The sequence below is a fragment of the Lepeophtheirus salmonis genome, chromosome 7, assembly GCF_016086655.4.
Source record: "Lepeophtheirus salmonis chromosome 7, UVic_Lsal_1.4, whole genome shotgun sequence".
NCBI lineage: Eukaryota > Metazoa > Arthropoda > Copepoda > Siphonostomatoida > Caligidae > Lepeophtheirus > Lepeophtheirus salmonis.
In genome coordinates this window covers 8,642,813-8,657,497 of record NC_052137.2, presented here as the reverse complement: position 1 = coordinate 8,657,497, position 14,685 = coordinate 8,642,813, and the positions used below count along the sequence as shown (strand labels likewise).

At 33.5% G+C, this 14,685-nt stretch overlaps 1 protein-coding gene across 1 annotated transcript in view; it reads left to right on the top strand.

Annotated features, from left to right (window-relative positions):
• LOC121121356 (uncharacterized) overlaps nucleotides 1–14,436 on the top strand; it is a 39,923-nt gene extending 25,487 nt beyond the window's left edge. The window contains exons 2-6 of the mRNA XM_040716249.2: nucleotides 10,774–11,766; nucleotides 11,829–12,027; nucleotides 12,104–12,318; nucleotides 12,381–13,491; nucleotides 14,170–14,436. Coding sequence (XP_040572183.1) covers nucleotides 10,774–11,766; nucleotides 11,829–12,027; nucleotides 12,104–12,318; nucleotides 12,381–12,945 — 1,972 coding nt within the window. The 3' untranslated portion in view covers nucleotides 12,946–13,491; nucleotides 14,170–14,436. The remainder of the gene's footprint in view (nucleotides 1–10,773; nucleotides 11,767–11,828; nucleotides 12,028–12,103; nucleotides 12,319–12,380; nucleotides 13,492–14,169) is intronic.
• Nucleotides 14,437–14,685: the final 249 nt, after the last annotated feature.

Genomic DNA, 14,685 nt, shown 5'->3' with positions numbered 1-14,685 from the left:
TAAACTTATCTTCTCCCAAAACATTCTTTAAATCGTAATGGTGAACCCGTTCATTTTTAGCTTCATTTTTTTTTTTTTTTTTTTTTAAACAGACTATTCCCTATTACTTGAATCTACGATCAGTGATGATAGTAAGTTGCAATTTAAGCTTCTAAAAAATTAATTTTCTTTTCCTAAGCTATTATCATTATTATTTAATTCCTGAGGAGTCAACTTCCTTTTCTAATACATATAAACTAAACCAGATTGAAAATATGCGTGTCCTCAACAAAGATGGAGATTAATCCTGAGGATTCCTTGCGGAGTTATAATTGCAAGTCATGTTTGGACTTAAAGTAGAATTGAGGATGTACATCTGATTAGCCTTTGTACTAGTTTATTCCCTTCTCCCCTCCACACAGCTACTTGTAGCTGATCTACTGAAGCGTCATGAAAGGTAAGCTGCTCTCCTCCTAAACATTCTTCAAAATGTCAGGGTTACCATGTTGATTTTTGGTTTCTTTTCTTTTTTTAACATTTCCAAAATGCACCGATTCATTTGACTATCTATGATCATTCGATGGGTTTTTGTCATAGAGAAAAATAGAGCGTTAAGTTCACGTAGAAGTGTCGTGCATGTAACCTCTTCAGTTGTAAAAGGAACTACTATTGTAATGTACATACTCATAAAAATAAGTTGATGAGGGTAAATAACAGTAAAGGCATTTACAGACAATATTAAACAATAGCTCTTTTCATCTGTTTTGAATTCTTATTTTATGTAAACATATGTGTTGTATAAATATTGTGCTAAGAGACAACAAAAGGTACTTGAAGAGTTTAAAAGTTAGAGTACATATATATAATAGTATATATAGGTATATAAAGTAGAGATAGATCGAGTACTATTCGAACTTAGAAAAACACAACTCGATTTTACTAAAGGCGACAATTTTCTGAAAATGACTCCTACTCGCTTGAGATATTCATGCGATCATTCGATTTTTTTTCTCTCCTATTGTTCAGATGGAGGTGCCCCGATTAAGCATAAGGAGGGATGGGACTTATGAAGAGGGTGTGCGTTTGCAAATTGTACAACGCCAATTAGAGCTCTATAATGCACATATTACTTGCAATCAATATTGAACAAACAACGACATGGGATGAAAACAGTAAATAGATTGCAGATATTCTACGCAAAAAATCATAATATAAAGGAGGTCCCAGAGATTGTGAATCACTTTGCTGAGCTTGTCTGTAAAATTGGGAGGGTCATTAACAGCGGGGAGAGCTTCTCGAGAACAACACCAACTGAAGGACACAACAAGATTGTCATTTAAGACTTATATAAAGGCTATAAAGCCTTAATAATTCAAGCTCGGTGCAAGGAAAACCCGATTTCTGGCCTCCAATCTTGTGGCCCAACTCATCACTAGTCTGATTGCCTATGGAATATGGAGATTCGTGGAGAGCAAGGCCTGCAAAGTCCCACAACGCAATGTTGATTTTCTGGGGTCCTCTGTTGAAAAGGAGTGGACTGATATGTCTAATGACTGCGTCATTAAGGTGTGCAAAGTGTTCATTCCCAGACTGGGTGCTATGGTGGCCGCAAAAGAAGGACATTTTGCGAAATGATTGTTAATATTATTTGGTATAGCTCTAATAAAAAAATGTTGTTCTTGATGAAGTTAATTTAAATACTACTATTAAAAACGGTGGTATTTTTTAAGTAGAGCTGCCTGTTATAAGAGAAGGATTTTCAAACTTACAGATGACTGACTTTCAGAATAATAACGTCAACATAAAATCCTTTATGTAATCAACTACTTGTCGGTTTATTCGTTTTATTTGTACTTTAACCAGCTATCAATAGGATATATCATGAAGGCCTTTTTTCTGGTTAATAGAAACATGATGAAGTGAAACTCATAGTAAACTTCATAATGAATTCAGTAAGGAAAAAATATTATTGAAAACTCTGTTAAAGGTGAACGAATCAATTTGTTTGGTTTACTACAGGTTGTTTTTTTTTTTGCTCGTAATTCACTCTATTCGTTCAACCTATATATATTTTTTGAAAATAAATAAAAACAAGGCTACTGAATCCTTCATTTTCTAATTTGTTCCAGAAACTTTAATTCATTTTTTTAATGTGGATTTTTCTTGCAAATATGAACAATAATATATATATATATTTATAAGGAAAATTATATTGTATAAAAAGAAGATAAATTAACTTTATTATAAATAGTTAAACAACGGAGTTTTTATATTATATTTTATTAATCTCGTATTGATGTTTTCCTCTATGCAATTGGAAAGAAATCAATATTGCAGCTGAACTAGACCTTCTAGAACCAAATACACTTTGGTAAAGGAAACCTTAATAATTATTCATGCTTCACAGAAGATCCTTTGGTGTATAAATAAATGAAAAACTGAGGTTTCATTCCTTTTCAAACAAAATCCTTCAAATATGGAGGTTTTTTAACGTTTAAATTGCACTTTAAATTTAAACTGTCTCAGGATTGAGTTCTAAAAAAGAGCAAAAATTATTATTTGCTTCTTCAAAACCTCTAGGCATAGTTGAAAAGGAAGACGTTGTGTCATGGATTATAGAGATTTGAAATGATTGCCTATATCTGAAATCCATCCTTGACCCTTGGATTAGGGGCCACCAGTATATCGTTGTTTTGTTTTTTGGGCTGAATCCCGTACGCATCCCAGATCAATGCATTAGTTGCAGTCCTTGCTGGAGTAATGTATTTGCAAAAGTAGAAAACGGCCTTAACACCCTAACTCAATGATACCCAATGTATTTGTTGTCAGCTGTTGATTTTCTCGTCTGGTTTGATACCTCATGTCTATTTCATAATTTATTTATTTTTTAGAAATAAACGAATAGGTTAAAATACTTTTACTCTGTTTCCAAGAGGACAGGAAAACAATTGTCCTCGTCGTAAATATATATATTGGCCATTTTATTATTTATTAGAAGAAATATTGGCTATCATATAGAAATAAAAATGTGTAGCTACGCTTTTAATAAAAATATTACTAGGCAATATCGTTATACAGCATCGAATAAAATATTATTACCTAAATGTAAGAGGTAATTAATTTAAAAAATTGCTGAAAAATTTTATTAAAAATAATCACGCAAAGGAGCTTGGTTTTGGTGAATTTTTTGGCAAAAATTCACCAAAATTAAATTATTTGCTCTGTTGCATAATTTGCCCTGGAAGGACCTTTTTTAGATAAGAAATCCTTCAAAAAAAGTTCCATCTTGACGAAGAATGTTTTTAATAAAATGCTAAGATTTGATTTGATCATTGATTTGAGGGGTTACAGCCCTTGCTGACGCCCCTGTCTTGGATGACATATAAGAGATAAATAGCAGTTGGTGTGATTGCCTTATTTGGCTAACTACCAGATGATTTTGGGCCTTTTTTCTGTTTCTTTTTGTAGAAAAGGTTGCGGGATATAATAAAAGTTACGACGTGGGAACAAATGTCCTGAGTTGTCCCTCTCATTTTTAGAGAATTAGCACAGTCGTAGGGAAGGAAAAGTTGACTTTTTCTTCCTTGCCAAGTAATTGCTGTTGTAAAAAATTTGACTATAAGCCTATTTTAATTATATCCGGCGTTGACTCCATTTTGATTAAAAATGTTGCTAATACATTCACTTTTTTTGGATAAATAAGTAAAGCAATTATTGCGGGTTTTGTTTGTTTGTTTTTTCACAAAAAAACAACAAATATCTCTAATGACATACTTAAACCATTAACAATAAACTATCTACATAGGTAAAGATGCATATAATTCGAAGGTCTTATGAGTAACATCATAACATCTGCTCTATTTTATAAATCTTTAAAAAAAGACATGTTATGATTATTTGAAAGAAATATCCCTGTGCTCTTTAGCGGTGCATGTATCACTTTGTACTATTAACCTACCAAAAAATATATGTACTTAAGTTAAAAAATGTAAATATATATATTTATTACGCAATAAACATGTTGATTTTTATAAATAAATAATATGTGTAATGTCAACATAAAAATAATCTTGACCAAAAATCAAGGGGGGGAAAAAACTTCATAGACATATTTGAGTCAATTATAGGCTTAATATTCAAATTACTGGCATTAGTTGACATACCCAATAATTTAAACTGTAGTTTAGAACTTTTATTTTATTTAAAAATACTTATATTGCCCCCGTCTTTCAAATAAAATATGTCAATTTAAAATTATTTTATGATGAAGCCATTTTACCTACTTTAAGGGTGTGATTTGCGACACACCCAAAGGATTAATTAGAATGATTTGTTAATAGAAGTTGAGGATAACTTGTCGTAGAATACAAATTTAATCCACACTCAATTTTGGGAAAATCATTCTAGAATGCTTTTGTGTTCATGGGCCACATACAAATAGTTCCTAATAATTGTAAGAACCCCCTGGAAAGATTTTAATTTAATTTAATTTTTTTCCTCTTATATAATTGATGCGTCAACATAACAACAATCTTGAACTAACATCGAGAAAATTCCATTTTATTTATATGATTCATAAGTATAAACATACAGTCCAATGATTAATCGACATATTTGAGTCAATTCTAGGTTTTGTACTCTAATTTTAGGGATGAGTTAAGATACCCTAAACCCCCCCCTCTTCCCGCCAAATTGCGAAATTTTTATTGTTACATAAAATTTAATGTCTTGTCTAATAAAAGATCTTTCGTTCATATTAAGTCTCCTTAATAAAATTTTAACTCTAAACGTTTTCAAAAAAGGTTTGGGAATATATCACAATAATATTTTGGCAAAATTGTCAAAAAAATCCTCCCCCCAAATAATAATAATAATGATTAATTTATAACGGTCCTGCCCTTCAAACAAGAATAACCTGTGGACGCCCTTGTATTCATAAATACGAATAGATGTAGGTTAAAAAATATGAAAATGAAAGATCGTGCTATTTTTGTAATTACAACTTGAAGAGCTCTTTTTATTTTCCAAAGCTGTTATCATTTATCTTTTATTATTGAAGAGAAAACTTATCCGTATAAAATTATCAGGAGTGCGTCAAAGACGAAAAGTAACACTGAGCATTTGTTGCGGAATTATAAGTGTATGTCCTTGTTGAACTCTGAGTAGAATTGAAGATCGACATTGTAGTAATTTCTGCCTATATCATTCCCAGATGTGAGAGTTGAGTTTGTGTTTATTTTCTTAATCTCATAGCTGCTTGTAGCTAATCAAATGAAATATCATGACAGGTATGCGGGTTTTTTTTAACATACTGGCAGATAATATTATTTAAATCTATGCGAATAGTTGATAAATTATTTTTGCATACTCACAAGTCAATATTTTTGATGTGCTAGTCTATTAATTAGTTATAATATTTATCGTTAAGTAGGATCTTTTTATCCTTCAAAATGAGAGGGTTCCTTCTTTGTTCTTTTGTTATCTCTTTGTGATCTCAAGACAGATAACACTTTATAGGCACAGTGGTCATAACACATATCCTTTTATTCAATACTTACTATAGAGCTGTAGTTCTCAAGCTTTTACATTGCCTACCACCTAGAGTAAATATCAAGGTCTCCAAGTACAACCAATAAAAGGAAGTGCGTCCAACGTTCGTAAGACGAAAAAAAATAGTAAAATGCTGTTGTGACTTTATTTCTTAATTAAAATTTTCACAAAAATAAATATTATAACATAAATTTGAGATTCAATCAATGAAATTGCCGTAATTCCGGACCACAACGTCTCCCTGGAAACGTTCAACTTCATTCCTGACCGTCACACTGAGTAAAGATCCGAAATATCATCCTTATACCAGCTCTGAGGGATCTTGTGGTTTTTTGGGGATCTTGATTGGGAACCCGGGGTTCCATTCTGGAGAGTTAGAAGGCCAATAACTCTCCGGGACGTAGAACGCACACTCACAACCAAGAAAATCGAGGGTTTTTTTACTCGTGTCACAGGGTGTTCCATCTTGCTTCCAGATCCACGGTTGATCTTTTATGATGCTGCGAATTTATAGGAATACTTTAGTGCACAGAGCACTGATGTAGATATTGGTGTTGACCTTTTTATTGTTCCTCGAATTATGCTTCTGTTTTTGACATAAAATTTTCTCATTGAAAAAGAACCAGACGAGATATTTCACAGGAGGCTTTTGTTTTGGCTTAATTGAAGCATTGGTTTGGGTAATACTTTTTTACCTGTTTGATGGGGTTTGAAGCTGTCCCTTGTGGCGTGCATTGCTGAGATACTCTAGATATTTAATGATGACACGATGGAAAGTTGAATAGGACGCTTCGTCGATGCTGTCAGCGAATGCATTCATTGATTGGTCGGGATTCTTCTCATATATTTTTTGTTGTTGTTTATTTTCCTCAACAATGGACGAGTTCGGACGATTTTGGCCGCTTCCCGGTCACAAAGCTGCAGGAAAATCATCGTCAGTAGGTCCTTACCATCCCGCTTGACACGTTTTCTAAATTTTTAGAGGAACTGAGAAGTGCAACCGACCATTTTAGTCAAAAATATGTTGTCTATTTTACAAAATACACAAAAGTACACAACGTTTTTGTTCCTGAACCTATTGTCGTAAGGAAGCATAATGATGAGATGAGACATTTGCGAACGTTTAAAAGAACAATTCTTTGCTTAAAATATGACAGTTTGAAAAAAGAAATTTTTTGGGAATACATTTTTTTGATAAAATATCAAACACATATTTCTTTGATGACATTTTGTCTAAAAATATACATAATTACTTTAAAAAATGACATTTTAATGCATGTTAGTTTGATACATATTGATAGGATCAAGGTTGACAACATAATTATAACAGGTGTATGAGTCATTTGAAAACATCTGATCAAAGTATCAATGTTAATCATATGGAAAAAATATTGGGCACATAGTTAATTGCCTTTTTTATTAAAGAATAACACAATCTAAATATATTGGGGAGCCGATTTAATTTACTGACTATGGGCAATTTGAAAATAAATAGTTGTGGATTAAAGTTACCGATAATTTATGTTGAAACAAGGTTAGGGGTCATACATTTGTGACGTCCAGTTGACACCGGGGGGCTGATTGGGGAGGGAGGGGATATTTTCAGAGTCCCCTACATTGAGAACTAATCACTATTCTCAATATTACAGTGAGATAATTGACTCAACTATTGATTTATTATGCAAATTTGTGAGAAGAGTTAAAATACCCAAGACTTTTAACTATTGTTATGAACTTTTGATTTAATAGTCTTATATTTGTTACAAATGGCCTTCCGAATATAATTTGTGACGTTAGGAATAACGCGTTTTCTTATCTATACTTTTCTCTATATTTTTTTCATGAAATCGCAGATATAAAGCATTTTCACAGACGTCATTGAAAGATCTTGGGGGCTTAAAGTTGATATTTTTACAACATAAAATGGGGTGTTTTTTTTCAATAAATATTGATGAAACTTCATCAAATGACCTTAAGAATACAAAAAGACTTAACATCTGCATTGAATACTACTTGATGTCAATGATAAACACTGATCAAATTGATATGTTATAAAAATCCATAAAATGCTTAGATTTGTACAGTTGTTATAATTTTTTGATTGATTAGGGACGAATAAATGTTGGATAATTTGAGTAAAATAATTTATATTTTTCATTGTAACAGTTAATTTTTATCTATAACACGAAAATAACGTTATATAGACATAAAATAACATATTTTTGATACTTTTTAGGCTCTGATATCTAGTTAAACTAGGCATTAGAGAGACAAATTTGTTGACAGACAATCCATTTATTTATGGGTCCCATTTCGACATCCAATATTTATTAATATTAATGAAAAATGGGATTTTATTGCTATTTTGTTGTTTAGGCCCACAAAATGGTGGACAACAGCAATGCTGACGTCACGTGAAAACGTCCTATTGTACGTCAAAGTTAATTCTGACACAGCCCATGAGAATATTTAATTTGTAATTAGAATGTAAGCCTTATGTTGACTCGCTCTAAATGTGATGCTCATATTTTGTTTGAATCAATTTGAAAAAGCCCTTATTGATCCTATTCAAATATCTTTAAGGCCCATGAATTTTGGGTGGAGTCTTTCATTACAATATATTGTGTAGATTTTTATTGATCGAATATTATTATTTCTTTTAGTAATTCAATCCCAGAGTCCTATCCTATTTTTGGATTGATTGTATTAAATGTATGTATATTAAAGTAAAATAGTGTTGAGTCGACTTGATCAATCCTCGACTCGGTTTGAATGACAAATTCATTAAAAGAAACAGGCGATTTCATTGAGTTAGATTGATTTGTATCATTAAACCTTATGAAATGTAAACATTCGTGTAGCTGTCCCTAAATTATTTTCTAATCAATCACAATTTATAATATGATTCTTCAAATGTCTGAGGATACCGACTAGACATAAGTATACAGTTATAGTTTTATAACAAATTGCACAATCTCACAAAAATTTGTAAAATATAACATAGTTTTAGTTTTTCTATTTCAATTTATGGAATGAGTTAAAATATAATAAAATTTTAGCTTCTCGACTAAAGAATATTCAAGTTATCCATACTCAATTTTGAGAAAATCATTCCAGCTTGCTTTTGTGTTGATTGGGCACATATGTAAATTTTTTCAGTAAAATTAACTTATTTTCATATCTATATTTCGTTTATTTTATTTGTCACAGTGGTTTTATATTAAATAAATAATGTTATCATTCAGAGAGTTGCAGATGGCGCCACGCACTGTTGCTTTGTTTACAAACGAATATTAGTAAACCACGCTCATGTCCAAATTTTTGATACGTCCAAAGGGTTAATAAGAACAATTTATTTATAGAAATTGACGATAATGCATCAATATAGATACATACTTAATCCCTACATAGTTTTGGGAAAAATAGGTTGGTTTTTGTGTTGACTTTCTAGATTATGTAATATCCCCCCCCCTCCACTACATAAAATCCTTAGTACCACTCAAAACCAAAAAACATATGACGTGTACATACATATATATTTATTAACTCTTGAAATGAAATCAATTCATTTCAGGGACGATGAGTTTTTCATCGTGTACTTCTCCCTCCCTCGACATTCTTAAATAATAACGTGAAACATCCTTGAGAAGAAAAAAACATCACATTATATAAAAACTCATGGTCTTGATAAAAAATAAACTGCCTTTTTCGTACGTAAGTACGTATATGTCTAGATTTCGTTGTTATAAAGGGACGCCCATTAGGGCGGTTTGTAGCTCAACACTTTTTGAAATTCGATTAGGGGTAGTTTGGAAAAGTCTTCAATTTCTAAGAAAAACACCTATGCAAAACTTTATTACCCAAAAATATCATGTTTAGGAAACACATCTAGTTCAATGGTTGAAATTTGACATAAATTATTTATTTATTCCGTCAAGATTAAAATATAATATTAATCTTTATTTTACAGAAAATTAATATAATTGACATTATTCTAAGCTATAAACAGTATTAACAAAGTTTTTTTGATAAAGCTATCCTATGGAGTGAAAACAGAGAGATTGACATAAGAAATGTGACGCGATATATGAGCATCATCAAATTTTCCTCACTTATCTCTCTTTTTTGGCTCTATAGAACAATTTTAAATAAAACTGTAGTAAAGACTTTTTATGAGTTGGAAAAATGTCTATCAAAAATATTTTTACCAAAATAACTAAAAATGTCTTCTTGATATCTACGAGGGTGTTCTGAAAAGTTTCCGACCTAACAAAAATACAAGACATTTTTTATTTATTTTTCAGCATAGTCTCCTTGTAGCTTTATTTATCCTAACGATGTTCCCATCTCTTTATTCAGTCGAAATAGTACTTGGCGCTTTTTTTCACAAAAGTAATTGTTTACGGGACACTTTTCACTTTTTTACTCAATTACTCCGAGTTGGCTTGACAAAGACACGTTAGATCTTAGCCCAACAAGCCTTTATATGTCTACTATTATGTGAATCTCTTTAAAGGTTACAATTTCAACAACAAATCAATGACAGTTCGATAATCAATTGTGTTCATTTTTACATAAACACTCAAATTAACTCAATCAAACGACTCTTACATAGCAGCTTCATGTCCAAAAAGGCTACAACTTTGGTGAATAACTGTCGACAGATGCCCGATAGATGTGACTAGCTTTTATTTACGGGTACTACCATATTGGCGTTGAGGTGGGAAACTTTTCAGACCCCCGTATATGTTCACTAATTAATTAGTTTTTGCCTTTTGTATAATTTGAAGAATGCAATTTTGTATAGGTACTTTTTATACCATATAACAACTTTTCCGGACTGGCCGTAATTGGAATTCGAAAAAAGTTGAGAAAGAAACCACCCTAACGCTCATGTTGGGAGGGGGGGAGGAAATGCTGTTGCTTTTGAGGTCTCTCTTTGTTCGTTCAAATAAATGATTTAATTTCTTGTGAAGTTAAAATTGTTTTTTTCTTCATTTTTTCATTGTCTTAGTTAAATGATCTTCTCATATGGCTGGAGTACTTAGGCAATGAATATTTATTAAGTTATCTTCTAAGTACTTTTATGAAATCCTTGATGATTCAAAGTTCATGTAAATACTGTGTAGGAGTTTAATAACATGATCATATACTCCCTAGGAGGAGTTAATTGAAATTATCTTACTTCCTTAAGTCACTTCCCCAGACTTATTTCTTAATTATCGTTTGTTTTATTTATTGTAGAGACGATGTTAAAAATAGTTTGGACGTTTTGGATCAGGTCTTGGATCAATTTGATGATAATGGGTCAATCATTCACCACATCAAAAGCAACAACAAAGGCAGTCAATACCACCACCAGTCTCATCAACAACTCCGACAACAGCCTCCTCCCTCTCCTAGAAGACTCATTCGGAAAAATAGCCTCAATTCTCAAATTGACGATATTTTCAGTGCTTTAACAAAGGAAATCAAGGAGAGGCATGAGAGTCAACAAAATGGCAGCAGCAGTAGCAACCACAACAAAGGAAAAACAGACGACGCTTCTCCAAATAACAGTAGCTCTTCCCGCGAGAAAATGACGAAGCAGCAGCAAAAGGCAATCAACAGCAAAAATAACAGCCAGAACAGTAAACAGTTCAATGGTGAGAAAATTCCTAATCGTCGAACACCACAAATGGGACTTGCCAATGGAATTAAAGAGCAAGTCAAAGTCTACGAGGATCACTCTCCAACACGACGTCCCAAAAAAGGCGTCACCACAGCCATGATTCATTCAGGCCCTGAAAAGATCACGCATTTCAAATCCACAGAAAGGGGAAGAAGAGAGTCGCGACAAAGATATCCGCCACAGCAAAGAAGACAAGGAGATAGTAAGGTGAATAGTGGAAGTAAGATGCATGGTAAGGGTGAGTCCTATGTAGGTAATAACCGAAGATCCCGCTCCTTGGGACCTCTTGAAACGGAAAATCAAAATCATTTAATTCACCAACGAAGAGCTCGTTCGCCCAATCGATCACCTCCTCGTCGGCAATCTAGAGGCCATAGCAATAATAATCACAACAGACGATCCTCTCCCTCAAACTCCAATGGATTCGCCGGGCGGTATATCAATGACAAGGGAGGGCATAAGGGAGCTAAAAATCGATCATACAATGAGAACCATGGACGAGGAAGTAATCCTCGGCCTCCATCTGCGGCTGAAGCACAAGCTACTTTAGAAAAGATGCTACCAAGGTAAGTCAGTTGCAGTTCACTTTTGTAAATAAAAAACTTCTGTATTTTCCCTCCATATGTAGATATCCTCCAAATCGTTTATTGGGTGCTCAAGGTAGACAAAAAAGCATGATTGATTTACGTCAAGCCCATCATTTCGAAAACTATTTAAATCATCACAGTCCAAGATTTCATGCCTATAACAAACAAGAAACTCGGAATCGAAGATCCGTCGCTGTTGATCCATTTGACGAGTATCCTCCTCAAATGAGGCAAAGATTAGTGAGTCATTTAATTTTGAGAATACTTAAATGGACCCCCATTGTCTAATTAAATATGATTGTTTTTTTGTTAATAGATGTCATCATCATCACCTCTTCCATATTTGGGAGATCCCATCGTTCATTCTCCTCCCGCTCCCAAGCGTTCCCATCTTCCTAGAATGCCATTAGAAGCTCAAAAAGATTTCTTGCTAAAAAGTGGAGGATTTTCGACATCTCATCCCTTCATAACAGGAGAAGTGCCAATACACCCAGAGTTGCAGGGAAGACTTCCATTTAATGTTCCCTCACGGTATGAGCAACATGCACTTGAGTTGTACTTTCTAAATTTTTATTTTTATACATTACTTTCAGAACAATTCCTCTAAGACCAGAGGACTATGACCGCTTTCAGCCCGAAAGATGGCTTCAATCATCCCACCCCGCACACTTTGCAGGAGATCCCGAACTACATCGTCGAAGACAACTTCATCGTCAAAATAGTCAACAAGCTGGCGGTGGCTCCCATTGGTTCCTCCGCTCCAAATCTAATCAAAAAAATTCAGCGATGAATGACTCAGGTATAGGACTTTTTCGAACAGATTTATCCCGCTCTAGTTTCGGCATGGTCCTTCAAGACAAGTTTCAGAAGAATCCAAATATGTATTTTCCTGAAGTACTATCAAATGAAAGACAACACAATAGCAAACAACGACACAAGAGACGTCCTCGAAGGAGTTACTCCTCAGAAGAATCTTCCTCTGACACGCTCATTCACAACATGAGTGAAGGGAGTTTCGAAGAGTCTTCCCTCTCTCCTCACAACTCCATGGAAGGTTCTCCTCGCATGAAAACAAAAGTTTTACCTTCATCTACGACCACAACTAAGAACGCCAATTCATCCTCATCATGTTCCTCTTCCAAAAAAGACTATTCGTAACTACACACCCAAGGGGAGTTCACATATGCTCAAGGAGTTTGAGGATCATCGACGAAAAAAGACTTCTGTTGACGTCATGATTGACGACTTTCATCGAAACCTTGATAAAAATTTAAACCATACGGGAGTATCTTCTTCATTGGCTTCCTCAACAATACGAAGAGAGGAAGAAGATGAAGAAGAGCCACTCTCTGGGGTTTGGTCTGTGGCCTCATCCTCAGCAGCATCCTTTGATTTTATAAAAAAACAAGGATGACTCCGAGTTTGCCAGCTTAAAAAAGCTCATATCTGAAGGACGAATTGTTGGCCTAGACACACCTCCTCCAGCTTTTAGTCCACCTTCTCCTCCAAATGTTGTGTCATCCTCGTCCACTTCTTCACACCCTTCTTCCTCAACCTCTCATCTCCGGACTTCCTCTAACAATCGATCCCAAACTAAAATGAGAAGTCATGAGTTTGCATCCGTGGAGGACCTCACTGAGAGAGATCAAAAGAATAAGGAGGTGAAGCGATCCTCCAGTAGTAATCAACAACAAGGAAAAAGAGGTAGTGTAATGTATTTTATATTATTAGGCTTGCGAATTTTGTTGAGGTGAGTACTGAGCATGATGTTTGGTTTCTCTGTTTCATTTCATTTCAATAAAGAACAAACACTACCGGTATAATAGATACTAGTGCTTAGAGTTATATAAAATATGACCTAAAAGTGTACGAGATTCTTTTCGAGTTGGTAATATGAAGAGTGTTTATGTTTATTTTCCAAAGTTGTTACTTCTAAATATAAAGTTATCATAAATGTAATAACTACATCATTTTCAAGTGTTAAAGTTATACCATAAGCTCATTCAAAGAGACAAGATTAACTGAGGTTTAAAGAAGGAAGTGCATGGCTAGCAGTTATTATTACACATTGTAGCCATAATTAATTATCTAGCTAGGAGAAAATAAAATAAAAAAATAGCTAGGTTTGTTGGACTGAAAGACCGACTGTTGAATGCTAAGAACGATCGGACTGATAAAAAAAGTCGGAAAGAGGGGGAAACTAATTAAGAAATCAGTCCTATGATCGATCCATAACTATTTTTTATCACTTCACTCGTACACGTACCAACTGTTCTTTTTCTTTCTTTTCTTAAACTCAACTTTTTCTCAACAAAAGTCGCAGCCACATATATAAAAGTTACATATTTAACATATTTTACATTTTTTGTGTATCTATTTCAGAATTTGATGTACGGAGAAGAGGAGGTGGCATCGTTGGGAGCAGTGCTGGAGGAGACATTGGAACTGCTCAACTCATCGCTGACTCCACAGAAAAAAAATTCAATTTCAATCCCTTCAAAGGGATGTGGAAAAAGAAACACTACTCATTTGACTTCCATTAATTTAATAATCCTTTATCTTTGAGTGTGCTACAATCTTACTAATTCAATCATTTAAACAGACAAAACGTAATTTGTTTATTTAAGAAATATACATCAATCTAATTAATTCTGTGTGTTGTTCCTTATTTTCATAACTACAATCTACAGGGTTTTTTTTTTTTTTTTTGGGGGGTTCATGGCCAGTAGGCACATCTATATTTCAAATTTTAAGATCACAAAACAACGAAAATATGAATACAGCTAACGCTATAAAATTTGTTCAACAAAAATATAGAAGCGATACAAAGGCCAAACATGCTTCTAAAGAAAATAATTCTTTAAAAAAAAAAGCAGGCCATTTTGGTAATTAAGGTAC